This window comes from Silene latifolia, chromosome 9, assembly GCF_048544455.1.
Source record: "Silene latifolia isolate original U9 population chromosome 9, ASM4854445v1, whole genome shotgun sequence".
In the NCBI taxonomy this organism is placed as follows: domain Eukaryota; kingdom Viridiplantae; phylum Streptophyta; class Magnoliopsida; order Caryophyllales; family Caryophyllaceae; genus Silene; species Silene latifolia.
The window spans coordinates 2,295-16,595 of NC_133534.1; the positions used below are offsets into that span (position 1 = coordinate 2,295).

At 38.6% G+C, this 14,301-nt stretch overlaps 2 protein-coding genes across 2 annotated transcripts; one reads left to right on the top strand and one right to left on the bottom strand.

The window, feature by feature from the left end:
• The first annotated feature begins 1,041 nt into the window (after positions 1–1,041).
• On the top strand, positions 1,042–6,302 carry LOC141598540 (nuclear pore complex protein NUP54). The gene is made up of 9 exons (XM_074418209.1): positions 1,042–1,554; positions 2,277–2,330; positions 3,151–3,210; positions 3,328–3,438; positions 3,798–3,863; positions 3,956–4,042; positions 4,281–4,382; positions 4,470–4,619; positions 5,842–6,302. The coding sequence occupies exons 1-9, from the start codon at positions 1,156–1,158 to the stop codon at positions 5,956–5,958; spliced, it is 1,146 nt and encodes a 381-aa protein (XP_074274310.1). The 5' UTR covers positions 1,042–1,155; the 3' UTR covers positions 5,959–6,302.
• Positions 6,303–6,652: 350 nt separating this feature from the next.
• On the bottom strand, positions 6,653–13,263 carry LOC141598541 (uncharacterized). Its single transcript, XM_074418210.1, has 5 exons — positions 13,087–13,263; positions 12,901–12,950; positions 12,415–12,521; positions 7,678–7,712; positions 6,653–6,828 (listed from the first exon to the last, which is right to left on the bottom strand). Exons 2-5 carry the CDS (start codon positions 12,901–12,903, stop codon positions 6,761–6,763), a joined length of 213 nt encoding a protein of 70 aa, XP_074274311.1. The 5' UTR covers positions 12,904–12,950; positions 13,087–13,263; the 3' UTR covers positions 6,653–6,760.
• Positions 13,264–14,301: the final 1,038 nt, after the last annotated feature.

The following is a 14,301-nucleotide window of genomic DNA, read 5'->3' on the forward strand; positions in this document are numbered from 1 at the left end:
ATTATTCAAGAGATAGTAATTACCTCTAATATGACCACCTCTTATAAAGGGCTGATTTTTGTTTATTGAGATAAGTTAGTAAAAAAAAGTCGTAAAAAACATTAAAAGAGTGGAGTTGAAAGAGGAACTTTGCATTTTTAAAATTTTTTTATACAAAAACTTCAAACCGTGTCAGAAACCGTATATACGGTTTCATTTTTGCCCGACCCGGATACGGTACGGTTTTCATAAAACCGTATCGTATATACGGATTTTCGTATCGTATATACGGAAATCCGTATAACTCAAACCGTATACCGTATCGTATCCGTGTTATAAAACCGTATCGTATATTTTTGCTCACCCCTAGTCGTTTCATAGGGTTCTGAACCACACAATAACTTTTTAACGCACATTGGCCTTATTAACAAGTTTCTAGCAAAAAAATTCCTTATTTCGGGAGATCGTAAAAAACTGCCAATTCTAAATCTTATTATCCATGATTTTCAAGCTAAATGGACCTGAAATAAAAGGCCTCAAAACTCTTACTACATGCTCTGTATATCATATAAAAAATGTCTCAAGGTAATATATAAGATATGTTATCTGAAATAAAAGACATCAAAAGGCATTAAAAATATTTCTCATGAAAATAGATGAAACAAGCCGTTCTTAATTCTCATAATCTTACTCGTAAGTGTAATAATAGATCTTGCTCAAAACCTATCACAATCGTCTTTTATTTCCGCCTCTATTTTATCCTGTCATAAATTAAGACAATCATAGTGTGTGTTTGGCCTAGTTTGTAAAAGTGTTTTTGGACTCAAAAACACTTTTTGGCCAAACACATAATTTTCTAAAAGTTAAACAAAATTTCTTAAAAGCTAAAAATTCATATTTTTGCCCATAAAAATAGAAGCAACTATTTGTTGTTTCTGCTTTTGAAAAAACGTTTTTGAAAAATTAAGCTTGAAAAATAAAAACTTATTTTTTAGAATCGAGGCGCTCATAATTCATAACCAAAAATCGATTTTAAAACCCAGTAATTTGGCGAAAGGCGCTAAACTGACGCGATTACTAACAAGTAGTAACAACCCCTTTCAAAACCCCTAATTAAAAATCTCGACACTCCCACTCACTAATCCCTAAAACATCACACATTCCGTTACAGTAAAAATGTTCGGAACACCGTCAACGACACCGGCGTTCGGAACGCCGTCAACAACACCAGCATTCGGAGCATCAACGCCGTTATTCTCAACACCGTCATCAACACCAGGTTTCGGTACTCCCTCAACGCCGTTATTCGGATCTTCTTCCGCTTTTTCTACTCCTTCGCTTTTCGGTCAAACTCAACAACAGCAGACGACGCCGTTTGGTAATCAGCAGCAGAATACTGGTTTCGGTTTTAATACGACGCCGTTTGGTAGTCAGCAGACGCAGCAGCAGCAGCAGACGACGCCGTTTGGTGGATTTCAATTGCAGCAACCGCAGCCGCAACCTCAGCAGCAGTTTACTACTCAGATGGCTCCGGTTGCTCCTTTGCCGTTTTCGCTTGCCGAGCGCGATATTCAAGTAGTTTTTAAACCCTAATTTTTTGAATTATTGTGTTGATGTAGTTGTTTTCGATATGTGCTTGACTGATTCTTTACGTTTGATTAAAATACTGGTCGCATAGAATAAAAACGTAAAGAATTGGATGAGGTAGGGGGAGTAGTGTGGAAATATTTGTGCTCGACTGATTCTTCGCGTTTGATTGAAATACTCGTCGCAACAAAATAATAGGAAGGTTATAAGTCAGGTGAGGTAGAGGGAGTAGTGTTGAAATGTGTCTTTTCAATTCATAGCCTAATTTATTGAATTATTGTGTTGATATAGTTGTTTTTGGTATGTGCTTAATGATTCCTTTACCTTTGATTAAAATACTCGTCGTGAAAGAATAATAGAAAGGTAAAGAATCAGCTGAGGTAGAGGGAAGGGTGTTGCTTTGTAACCTTGAGGTCACCGGGTTCAAGTCCTTGGAGCGGCCTCTTGCTAAAATGGCAAGGGAAGGCTTGATCCTATTACACCCTTGTGGTGGGACCCTTCCCCGGACCCTCGCCTAGCGGGGATACCATCGTGCACTGGGCTGCCCTTTTTAATGTGCTGATATAGTTGTTTTTGGTGTGTGTTCGACTGATTCTTTACGTTTGATTAAGAATAAAGATACATGTCGTAAAAGAATTGGATGAGGTAGAGGGAGTTGTTTGGAACTCTGTGTTGATTTTAGGTTTGTTGTTATTTGGTGAATTCTGTAGGCTATTGTCGACGCATACAAGGATGATCCTGGAAACCCTAAGTATGCGTTCAAGGTGAGCTATGTTCAAAGCGGATTGTTGGTTTTGTTTCTTTTTGTGTGTTCGTTTCTTGTGCATTGTCGAAATTGCTTGTATTCTTTTTTCAACTTCGTAGATGCTGTGTTTGAGATTTGTAATTGTTAGGTTAGTTGTAACTGTGTAAGTTAGTCGTAAGGATCGAGGCTTCGATATTGATGAACTTTAGTAGCCAAGTAGCTTAGCGCGAGCTTTAAGTTCTGGTTATTAGATGATAATAGAGGAGAAAAAACATTGAATTTGAATTGAACTGCTCAATAACAGTAGCGGATGATTTTTGAATGTTCATGAGAATGTTTGATGACAGTTGTTGGCATTCGCTAATAGTTTCTTGATTTTACTTGATAAGTCCAACAATTTGAAAGTTCCTTGCATAAAAAACATGAATAAGGGTTATTGTTTGAAATAATGGTACTGAGGGAGTATCTACTATTGTGAAACTCGTAGCGGAGAGACGGCACATGAGAACCATAAAAAGTTTGGTTGAATTTTTTTTTTTTTTTTTTTTTTTATGCATTAATGCATTATAAACATGTTCTGTGACTCAGTTATACAACAAATACCTTGTTTCCGTTCATTTATCGACTGGGAGCATTCAATCAGTCTATAAAATAACTGAACGGTAATCAAGAAATAGTCAAGTAGTAGTAGTAGTTAGATATCACTTGAGGACGATGACATTCGGAGCATTATTGTGAACTTTGCTGTTCCATTCTTTTAACGGTTTAACCATTGAAACAAGAGTACCTGTTGTGCTCTTTTGAATTGAGAATGAGAAATGTGCCTGTGTCTTTTTCAGCATTTGCTATTCAGTGTAACAGAACCTCAATTAAGGATCAAGCCAGCTGGTGTATCAGATGTAAGTTCCTACCTCGTTGCTTACATATTATTTTTGTTCTCTTGATAGTTGATAAACTGAGCATGCAGTTCGTCTTGGCTTTATTTCTGGCATTTGAATTGGTTTTATGAATGACAGATAATGTGGGCCGAGGCTATGGGGAAACTTGAGGGAATGGATAGTGCCAATCGTGAACGCTTGTGGCCTCAGCTTGTACAGGGGTTCAAGGATCTTTCTAATCGTTTAAAGGTAGGCGTCTCGTCCTTCTCAAATGGCGTGCTTCAGTAAATTTCAAGAATAAGGGTTGTCGTGGTATGTTGGCAGTTAAATGTTGAAATGGTCCAAATCCTTCTGTGTTACTCTCTTCATTTTGCTCAACCCTATTTGACCTTTTACTCCTCGAAAAATAGGTCAAGTGGGGATAATGTTGGTAGGTTATGCAACTTTGAAGTTTGCTCTTGTGAGACAATAAAACCAAACTTGTGTCTTGGTTAAAAGGACTTTGATAGGAAACAATGAGAAGGAGTTTCATTTTTTCAGAGGAATAAATATCTTAAAAGCATCATTTTTACATCTCCATCCTGATTTTTTGACCCTTATTGCTGCAGCTACAAGATGAAGTTATTATTTCGGATGGTGATAGACTACGAATGACCCAAGGCAATGTGAAAACGGTACGTAATTGGAGTGTACTAGTTTATTTAGTTTGCTTGTTTTTGCTGATAGTGAATCATTTTGATGTGTGGAATAATTGCGCTTTATGTAGCTTCAAAGGCATTTCCAAGCTGACACTTTACCTCGGATTGAAAGATTAAAGCAAAAAGAGCAAGGTCTTCAAAGGCGTTTATTAAGGGTAGGATTTCTGGCTTCTTGAGTGCTTGATGTCACCTTTCTGCGAGCTATTTATCGGTTTAGTTTGTTTTTGCAGTAGTTGTATTTGTGCCTTTCATTTATGTTGTGTTTGCTATATCATTTTTTTCTGTTATAGTAGGAGATGTAGAGGCTCTTCATGCCTGGTACTGTTTTACGACACTCCGAGTGTGGCAGTCTAATAGTTTCACGATACCGACTTATTTGCATGCCCTTCTTAGGTGATGAGGATTGTAGAGGCTCTTGAGGGAAAAGGTTTCCGTTTGCCATTAATGAAAGGAGAAGTTGAATTAGCTGAGAAATTGGCTGGTATTGCTAGACAGGTCTGTGTATTTGTTTTTGGCTGTGTCTTACTGACTTACTGTCCCTTTCTTTAGTAAGGTAGCTTTTCCTGACAATTTCTTCTGCAGCTCAAAGGATCTGGGGCAGAGCTATCAAGGAGAGTTCAAAATCTGTTGACAGTCTCTCGTGTCCATGCCAATGCTAATGGTGGTAGTATCTCCATTTATCTTCCAGGTTCAACTAAAATACATGAGCGAAGTCTTGCTGATATGCAAGAGGTAAGAATGCCCATGGCTCGTAATGCCTTTAGCTCCTCGCTCAATTGCTAATTTGCTATGTTGCTCAAGGATGTTTCATTTGTCCTCTTTCTGATGTGGTAGTTCATACTATATTCTAGCGGAGAGATAATTCCCCCCAAGAAAAAAAAATATAAAATATTACCAACATAAGAAGAAATAGACATTAAGTTGTCCTTCAGGATCATGTAATTGTATACATGAATTCCAAAAATAAAGGTTATCTTATATATAGTTCTTGGTCTTTGAGGACCATGTAACCGGGACATTTTGCGTTGAGGTCCCGGGCAACAACGAGTTGTAACTTTAGGATCACCATGAGACCGTTTCGAGGCTTGTTCAAACATCATTAGAAGTATACATACGAGGGTGAACTTTTCGTCCCATTCATATTGGTTAATTTGATGCCCCAAGTTATCATTTGGCAAATACGGTCGTAGTATCATCTATAAGGGTTGGCCATTTCTAACGACTCTTGCTGGTAAATTTGTTACACCACTTGATGGATGTGGTCAAAACGCACCATTGTGGTGTAATGGTGTAATTTAGATAACATCGTCATAGTTGGTTTTTTTGTTCACCTTGAGACTAGGTCCTGAACATGGTGCAACACTTAATTGGTGGTTGATAGGGAATCAAAACTATCTCAATTAAATTTGACTCCGACTAGGTCTTAAATGTGAATTTTCATTTTTAAAGTCAGCTATCACTTTGTCTCGAGATTATGTAAATGATATGCGCTAGTGCGGTACACTTGACTCTAATAATTTCTCGTAAAAGTATGGAGTAATAAGTAATTTCAATATATTGCACTGAGAAGCCCTTTTGGGTGTTTACAACAAATGGTCACATCACTTTCCCTGATTTATGGTTCTGCATGTACCCCTTCCCCATGGATGTTACTAGTCGTTCCACCCTGGTAAGAGACTAAGAGCTGGCTTCTGGTGTGCCATGGCGGCCTGTCAGGATGTGCATACTTTGTCACACCTGACACCTCATTTATGATGAATCTGGCACGCCTTTTAATTTCTCATTTAAATGCTTGATTTAGTATGGGTTCTCTTTAGGAAGTTGGGTTCTATGTTTATTCTCGTTGGCTTGAGATCGCAAAAGTGAAATGGAGTGCTCTTATGAATCACAATTCGTTATAGACAGAAGTTTTCAAGGTATTGGCATAATTTTGCTGTGTTTGTTGGGTCAACAGGTTTTGCAGCAACAAACTGATGCCATAGCAAGACTCGGTAATGTACTAAAGAGAGACATCCGGGACATGGAGATTATTATGTCCGAAGACAGTGAAATGATTGAAGACGGCAGTTGAGAAGAACCTCAGTGAGATAGATTCTACTTTCATTTCTTTGCGGATATTTGTAATTTTGTTGATATAGTGGTTGCTTGCTTAACAAGTAGCGACTTGTCTTTAAAGAGCACTCTGTAATTTTGTTGGTATAGCGGTTCATTACTCAGTAGCGTCTCGTCTTTAGATGACTGAACATTTTTCATCTACACCTGTATGTGCAAACAGCTTTACTAAAGTTTGACGTCCGAAACAAATACCTCACCAGAGAGGTGCATAATGAACCTTATTAATTTAGAGCTGTAATTGAATCTTGTATTTGTTTAGTAGGGTCTAATTTTGTTTAGAATTTCGAAGTTTACATAAAATTCGGTAATTGGAATCTTAAATACACAAGTGTGATGCGAAGGGGTTGTGCATAATGTAGCAACTTTATCCCGTCGGTTAGGTCGCAAATACAACCAAAGGATGTTATTAAAGTACATTTTTCAGTTTCAACCAATCCAAAACTTAAATTGATGTAACTGAAAACAGGACAACGGAAGTTAGAATTGTACTCAAACTACCATGAACTATATTATTACGTAAAAACCGAAAAAGTGGAATTTGTATAACAAGTGAGCAGCTTAGAAGCTCTGTATGTATACACAACCATAAGTATAAATCGGACTAATTACTAACTAGCTCCATTCAGATAGTAGCCTCGGATTCAAAGGGGGCCCTAAAAATCAGCCAAGAATAGTAGTTAAGCAACACCATTGGGCAAACTCGACTCAACAAAGTCCACCATTCGCTTCCCCCATGAGAACATGTACATCCGCACCAGTTAGAAAAAGAGGATTGATAGGCCCATTGAAAAGCATCCAACCGCCACCCATGGACTCAGCCTTTCACCTAATTCACGAAACAAACATCAGCTTCAATTAAGACTTCACCGAAACAATTTGTTTGGAAATCCATTTCTACTTTACTACTCCGTAATATATACCAACTAGACCTGTACTCGGGCCGGGCTAGGGGCGGGTCGGGCTGGCCAGGGGGCGGGCCAGACTCTCCTGGTCAGACCCGGGCCAGGCCAGGGAGAGGGGCGGGCTTGATCGGGCCGGGCCAGGCTGGGATATGCTTGACCAGGGCCAGGCCCGAGGCGGGCCATGCTGACGGCCTTACCAATTTATTTTTATTTCTTATTATTTTTGCTAAAATGGCGGGCCACGGCCGGGCCGGGCTAGAATTTTAGGACCACGACCAGGCCCGGGGCCAAGTCAAGCCAAGTTGCATAAAATAACGGGCTAATGCGGGCCGGGTCCGGGCCGGACCGGGTCAGCCCGTGCTGATGGCCGGCTCTAATACCAACCGGTTACACTTTCTATATCACTTTTTGAGGAAATAGTTCATTTTAACATATATGAATAGTTTTTGTAGGGGAACAGACCGAACAGTCCATAACTCCATAGGAGTATGAGTCTATGAGAATAACCCACAACTCCATAGGGCCATAGGGGTATGAGAGAGTAAACACATCTTGATACTTTCAAGATTCCACATTACAACTTACAACATTAAGTTAGATTCACTTAACATAAATCGGTCTATTATTAGTACAGAAAAAAGGAGGCTGATAAACATAAAGGAAAGACTCTGGCTGGCCATTTCGATTACGAACTTATGAAACAGTATTCAGAAGACCACCATCATTAGACTACAACACTACCCAATATTCAGTTTTAAAAATGAAAAGCTCACCAATTCTAGCAGCCTTCCAAAAGAACCCTCTAAATCTGCAAAAAGACAGAACCGTTGATGAGGGAAAAAACGTTTTACCAATTTTGCTTCACCACTACAAAGTACATATTTATATAAAAAAACAATCAATATAGTGAAAACAAAGTACATCTTGACATAAGAGCTATAGTATATCAACAACCAAAGACAAGGACAATGCAACATGATTTGATATTGATTTAGAAAAACAAGGCATCAGCAAAGATCAAGATCTTGATCTGAACAAGCAATTAGTCTTGTTGAAGACGGGTCGGAGCAAGTGACGGATAATGCCACTCACAAAACGGATATGGGGGACAAGGTGGGGGCACCCCCATGTGCTTCCATCTCTCCTCTATTTGGGTCATTTGTGAGGGAAAATGGTATCCGTCACTCCAAAGTGACGGATACGTGCCGTCACAAATGAGATTTTGTGCTGAACAAGCAAGGACAAGTTCCCACAAGAGCAGATAATCCAATAAGGGTCACAATCATTGACTTACTAGTACTCCAAAAAGAAGTTGTCGTTGAAAGGCGGAGCTAAAAGACATCTAGACATCAAGAGGCCTGTAATACTTCATTTTAAGTCGTTTCAACAAACTCTAGTCTTTTTAAGGCATACTGACCATACTAGCTAGGTTCTAGGAAAAAAAACTCATTGGTTTTGGGAGATCTCCGAAAACTGTCAATTCCAAAGGCAAACGTTTTTAAGCCTGACCAGACTAGAATAAAATGTTTTGGAATTCGCACTGCAATTGATCCATACCATATAAAAATGCCTAAGGGTAACAAAAGCGCATATGATTTCAAATAAAGACACCAAGAGACCTTAGGAGAACTTTTTGAGATGTCCAAAAAAATAGACAAAACAAGTTGTATACTCCATTTTAAGTCGTTTGAGAGGGTTCTGAATACCCGTTAGTCATTTTAAGGCAAACTAAACCTACTGACAAGGTTTTAGCAAAAAAATATCACCAGTTAGAAAGTTGCCAAAAATCCTCGTTTTGAAGGCAATAATCCACGATTTTTGGGCCAACTTGGCCCCGGAGTTAAAAATCTGGAAATGCACACCACAATCACTCCATACCGTGTAAAAATGTATCAAGTTTACAAAATGAGCATATTGTTTGAAAGAGACATCTAGAGACCTTAAATGTACTTTTCAAGCCGTTTTAGACAGAGACGAAACATCTTATATTCTTATATACTTCATTGTAAGTCGTTTTAGAGGGTTATGACCTCATAATCATCTTAACGTTTATATGCCCTAATGACGATGTTTCGGCAAAAATCTTCTAGGTTTTGGGAGATCCCCAAATCAGCCGACTATAAAGTCTATTATCCACCATTTCTGGTCAACTCACCCGATATAAAGGTTCTTAAAATTCTCACAACAATCACTCAATACAACAACAACAACAATATTACCCCAGTGCCTCAATGGCTCCCGCAAATTGCGGGGTAAAGGGAGGGGGGCAAAGAGGCTGTTTCCGAATGACCCAAGATGAAAATTGCGTCGAGAACTACATCGAAGGACTGCTACTTCACAAGAGAAAGAAGCGCAACCACTTTAGTAAGCCATTTTGCTTTACAACAATCACTCAATACGCTACAAAAAAACGTTATAGGGTAACGGAAGGGGCATTTGGGATAATATCATAATGGGAGCTATCTTCACAACAATCACTCAATACTTTAGTCGCCTTGTTCATCTATTATCTTCGCATACCTTAAATGATACTCGTATAAATTCTAACTAGAAAAAAGGACTAAAAACACCGACCCTTAGGTTCAATGAAGCCGCCGACTCTTAAAGCTATTATCCACGTCTCTTGGTCCAATTGGCCCCAAAAGTAAATGGCCTTGAAAGTCGTACCCAATCACTCCATTCCATAAACATGTAACTGGGTAATAGAAGGGGCAAAAAGTTTCTAATAGACATCTAGAGTCGTGGAGAATATTTTTTTTAAGCCGTGTTGTAAATAGTCGAAAAAAGTTTATACTCCAATTTAACTCATTTAAAAACACTCTAATCAATTTAATTTTTAAAGCGCACTGGCCATACCAACAAGGTTTGGTTTTGGGAGAACACCGAAAACTGCAGATTTAAAAGGCTACTATCAGTACGTTTTAAGGCCAACTCGGACAAGAATAAAATGTTGCATTACAATAGGTCCATAGGTGAATAGACAAAAAAAAGTTTATACTTCATTTTAAGTCGTTTCAACACACTCTATTATAAGGCATAGTGGCCATACTAACAAGGTCCTAGGAAAAATTTTCACTGCTTGTAAGAGAGCCAAAAACTGCCAATTCAGAAGGATATTATCTACGATTTTATTTTAAGGGCAAGACCGGAATAGAATATTTCAGAGTTCTTACCGCCATAAATCAATATCATCTAAAAAATGTCCAAGGAAAGGGCATATGATTTGAAATAAAGACATCTAGAGGCCTTATGAGTACTTTTGACTCGTCTAAGAAATCGACAAAACAAGCTCTATACTCCATTTAAGTCGTTTGAGAGGGTTGTGAATACCCGTTGGTCATTTTAAGGCATATTAGCCCTACTAATAAGTTTTAGAAAAAAAATTCACTGGTTAGAAAATTGCGAACAATTGCTGGTTTCGAAGGCTATAATCCACGACTTTTGGGCAGACTTGGTCCCGGAATAAAAGGTCTGAAAATTCGTGCTGCAATCACTCCATACCATATAAAAATGTTCCTAAGTTAACAAAATGGACATATGGTTTAAAAGAGAGAGTAGAGACATCTATAGAAGTATTTTCAAGCCGTTTTAAACATAGACGAAACAACTTGTATACTCCATTTTAAGTCGTTTTAGAAGGTTGTGACTCGATGATCATTTTAGAGCTTATATGCCCAAATAACACAATGTCTCGGCAGAAATCTCATACGTTTTGGTTGGCCAAGTGGCCCTGATATTAAGGTTTTTAAATTCGCACAAACAATCAGTCAATACGCAATAAAAATGTTCCAAATGTTCTAGGGTAAGTGGGTAACGAAAGGGGCACATGGGATAATATCATCATGGGAGCTATCTTCACAATCAGAAGAGGTAAATAAATTCTAACTAGAAAGAAAAGGATTCACGACAAGCAAGAAGACTACATCTTACACATTGAAGTAAACATCAACCCTTAGGTTCACAAACCCTCCTTGATTTTTCTAAAGCTGCCGATTGGCCTCAAAAGTCAAAAGTAAATGGCCTTGAAAAACGTACCCAAACTGAATGATTTGGTGAATGACGTTCAACCCAAAAAAATTGCAAATTGGGTGGGTGAAACTATTTTGTAGAGACTAGAGAATGAGTCCACGTAGGATAATGAGTAAAGTCGTTAGTTCAAGTAAAAACAATACAGACTTGTAAAGGAAAAATCTGGCGAAGGCAAAACTGCTTTACTTTTTTTTTTCTATGAGTTTTTTACTTTAATAATTCTACCGTATCATGGACAAGGAGTAACTCCGCTAGTTGGAACGAGTTTACCTCTGTCAACAGTCCTTACACTTATTTCTGTTGAACTTTGTGTACAGATCAAAGCCGCGCTACTTGAACTAACAACTTCGCTCTCAAATCCTACATACACCCATTCTTTATTAATTGTTTCACCCCTACTCCCATTTGCAATTTTTTTTGGGTTTGAGCCCTTATTCACCAAATTATTCCAAAGTTGCTGCAAATTTTTTATAGGTTGAAGATTGCCAAAAATTGCCGATTGATTTTCGGGCCAACTATCTCTGTATAAAGGGTAATCTTATCTAATTCATCATCTTACACATAGAAGAGAACATCGACCCTTAGGTTCACCAACCCTTGATTATTCCCAAATAAAGTCTCTCTTCTACTTAATGACATTACTAATGATACTGCCAGAGGTCTCGGTTTTATCTAATTCATCCAGTCATAACTACACTCTAACACAACTTGAAAATGGTTCTCTTTGATGAAAATTTCGCCTTCTTTCACCGATTTCGGTGTTGATAGTAAAAGAGAGAGGAGCTTGAAAGTAAATTTCAGATTCACTCATTTCTAGGTCTAGCAAACCTCACTTCCATGCTCCACATTTTCAGATACAAAGAAGGTATCTTGGTTCCAACTTCCAAGAGTAGATTAATTTCATTCAGTTAAATAACTAAATCTAAAGGGCACTTCAATCATAAGTTAAAAGAAAGGTGAGTGACTCTCTGCCAAGCATTATTAGTTATTACAATGGCAAACTACTCGCCAAAGGATGATTTCAAGAACAGAGGTGGTGGCAAAATTAGTTTACAAAGCATAAATCTAGCCACGAAGGATGGATCTTTCTTTTGGTGAGCATAAAGAACAAAAAACACAATTATGCTCAGTGCCAATGTATCATTCCCTTAAAAAAGGGACACCACCAAATGCCGATTACATGAGGTTGCATATATTTCGACTCTCAAATTATAACTAAAACAAGGATCAAATGACTCAATATCAATATCGCAGCAACCTCAACAATGACTGAACCCAAGATAGACCACAAATTGAAAAAATTGTTAAAGATCCACGCATACACACTCAAGGCCATCAGAGATACAGAACAATAGACTCCTTCACGTGAAAAAGGCAATCAATTCACACAAACCAAAATTGTTAACAAATGAATACCAGCATCTAATTCACAGACAGCTCAAACTAATACAAACCTACGCGAAAGGGAAGAAGTGAATTACCCAGTTCTCTGCTCAAGAATGGCAGGAAAATGCATCTTAATGTACGTGCAGGTACAAATGGCTAACAACAACACCGTCAAAAACGAGTGAAAGTTGAACAGAGCTGACTGCAAATTCCCAAACCAATTTCCATCAGCACCTCAATTTTAATAACCCCTAAATTCACTATCTTGCATGATTTAACAATACCATAATCCTTCTTCACCACAAATTTCATTAAGACCTCAATTTACCAATTACCATTAGCACCTACCTCACCTTTAATAACAAAACCTAAATCACACAATGTCAATGATTTAACACCACAAATTTCTAAATTTTAATCTAATTAAAAGATGAAATAAGTAAATACTATAATTCCCAAATCAGTTTCCATTAGCAACACAAAAAATAATTAAAAAAAAACCTAAATTACACTAAATTGCATAATTTAACACCACAAATTTATAGAACATAATCTAATTGAAAGATGAAATAAGTAATTACCATAATAATCCTTCTTCGGCTTTCGACCGCAAAATGATGTCGTCAAATACCTTCAAAATAATACAACTACACATTATTAAGCTACTATAAGATCACAATTAACAAAACAATTCAATGCGAACCTTAAATTAACAAAATAAAAGATGATTAAATTACAAAAATTAGGTAGGCGATCCGTGATCATACCTTGAGAATGTAAAACGAGCGAAGAACTTTGAAGAAATCGCAGATTCGAAGTGATTATTTAGCTAATTTGACAAAAATTGAAGATGAGAATTAGGGAAATTGAGATGATTTAGCGTTTTAACGAACCCTAGGTCGATAAACTGAAATTGGAAAAGGGGGAGGGAAACTATGTTCTGCGTCGTTTCTCCGTACTAGTTAGTTGTAAAATATAGTGAGACGGTCCATAAGACCAACTTTACTCATGGTCATGTGACATGGGTAAATGGTTATGGACCATGGCTAGACACTTTTAAACTTGAAAAATAATTTGTGAGGTTGGATGTGGGCCGGATTGGTGTAAGTAGAGTTGTCTTCGGTTGGATTCGGGCCGGGCCGGGCTGTCCAAGGGTCGGGCGGGCTCACTCTCATAGGCCCTGAACCGGTCAGGGGGAGGGCGGGCTTGGGCGGGTTGGGAGTATGTTTGACCCGAGCTAGGCTTGTGGTGGGGTGGAGGGCGGGTCGGGCTGACGGACCTGCCTAATTTTTATTTTTTGTTTTATTTTTTTACTAAATGGACGGGCTAAGGGCGGATTGGGTTTGGGATTCATGACCCGCGCTGGGCCAGGAAAGAGAGGCGGGTCGGGCTTGGTCGTGTGCTAAAAGAACCCGAAGGGCGGGTCGGGGTGTCCGGGCTGGGTCAGCCCATGCTGATGGCCAGCTTTAGTTGTATGTGTAACACCCTCATACTCCGAGTGCCTTACCAGGACCACTCAGGTATGGAGACATCACCATCTCGGTTGCCCGAGGTATGATAATCAAACAACAACGATAAAGAAACAACATTTACTATTAATAGTTTAATGAATGAAAACAATCCTTGAAACCAAACTGAAAGCAAGATACATTATTCCAAATCGTCTACTCAAACCGAAATATAAATAAATGCTAAACTACAAATAAGACTCTATCGTCATGTTGTGGCCATCCCAGCCTATCCCCGTATCACCTCTATACCGCTTCAATATCCGCCACCATCCCCGAATGGATCACCGCAGTTTACAAAACAACACCGGGTCGATCTTAATCACACAATCAAAACAGATAACAATAATAAGACAAACAGACAAACCGAATCACACACACACACATCCAACCAACCGCTCAATCACCGATCGTCCACTAGACTACCGCCGAGTGGGGGACCGCAGCCGTTCCCACCTAAGCCCCGCCATCGTC

What these genes read in the sequence shown, in the direction of transcription:
- LOC141598540 (XM_074418209.1), top strand. Translation starts at nt 1,156, where the DNA reads ATGTTCGGAACACCGTCAACGACACCGGCGTTCGGAACGCCGTCAACA. An exon ending in ATCTTTCTAATCGTTTAAAG is followed by an intron (nt 3,439 to 3,797) that starts GTAGGCGTCTCG and finishes TTATTGCTGCAG; the next exon opens with CTACAAGATGAAGTTATTAT. An exon ending in TGGCTGGTATTGCTAGACAG is followed by an intron (nt 4,383 to 4,469) that starts GTCTGTGTATTT and finishes TTTCTTCTGCAG; the next exon opens with CTCAAAGGATCTGGGGCAGA.
- LOC141598541 (XM_074418210.1), bottom strand. An exon ending in ATTCTTGAGCAGAGAACTGG is followed by an intron (nt 7,713 to 12,414) that starts GTAATTCACTTC and finishes GTCTTTTTGCAG; the next exon opens with ATTTAGAGGGTTCTTTTGGA. An exon ending in TTGGAAGGCTGCTAGAATTG is followed by an intron (nt 6,829 to 7,677) that starts GTGAGCTTTTCA and finishes TTCGTGAATTAG; the next exon opens with GTGAAAGGCTGAGTCCATGG.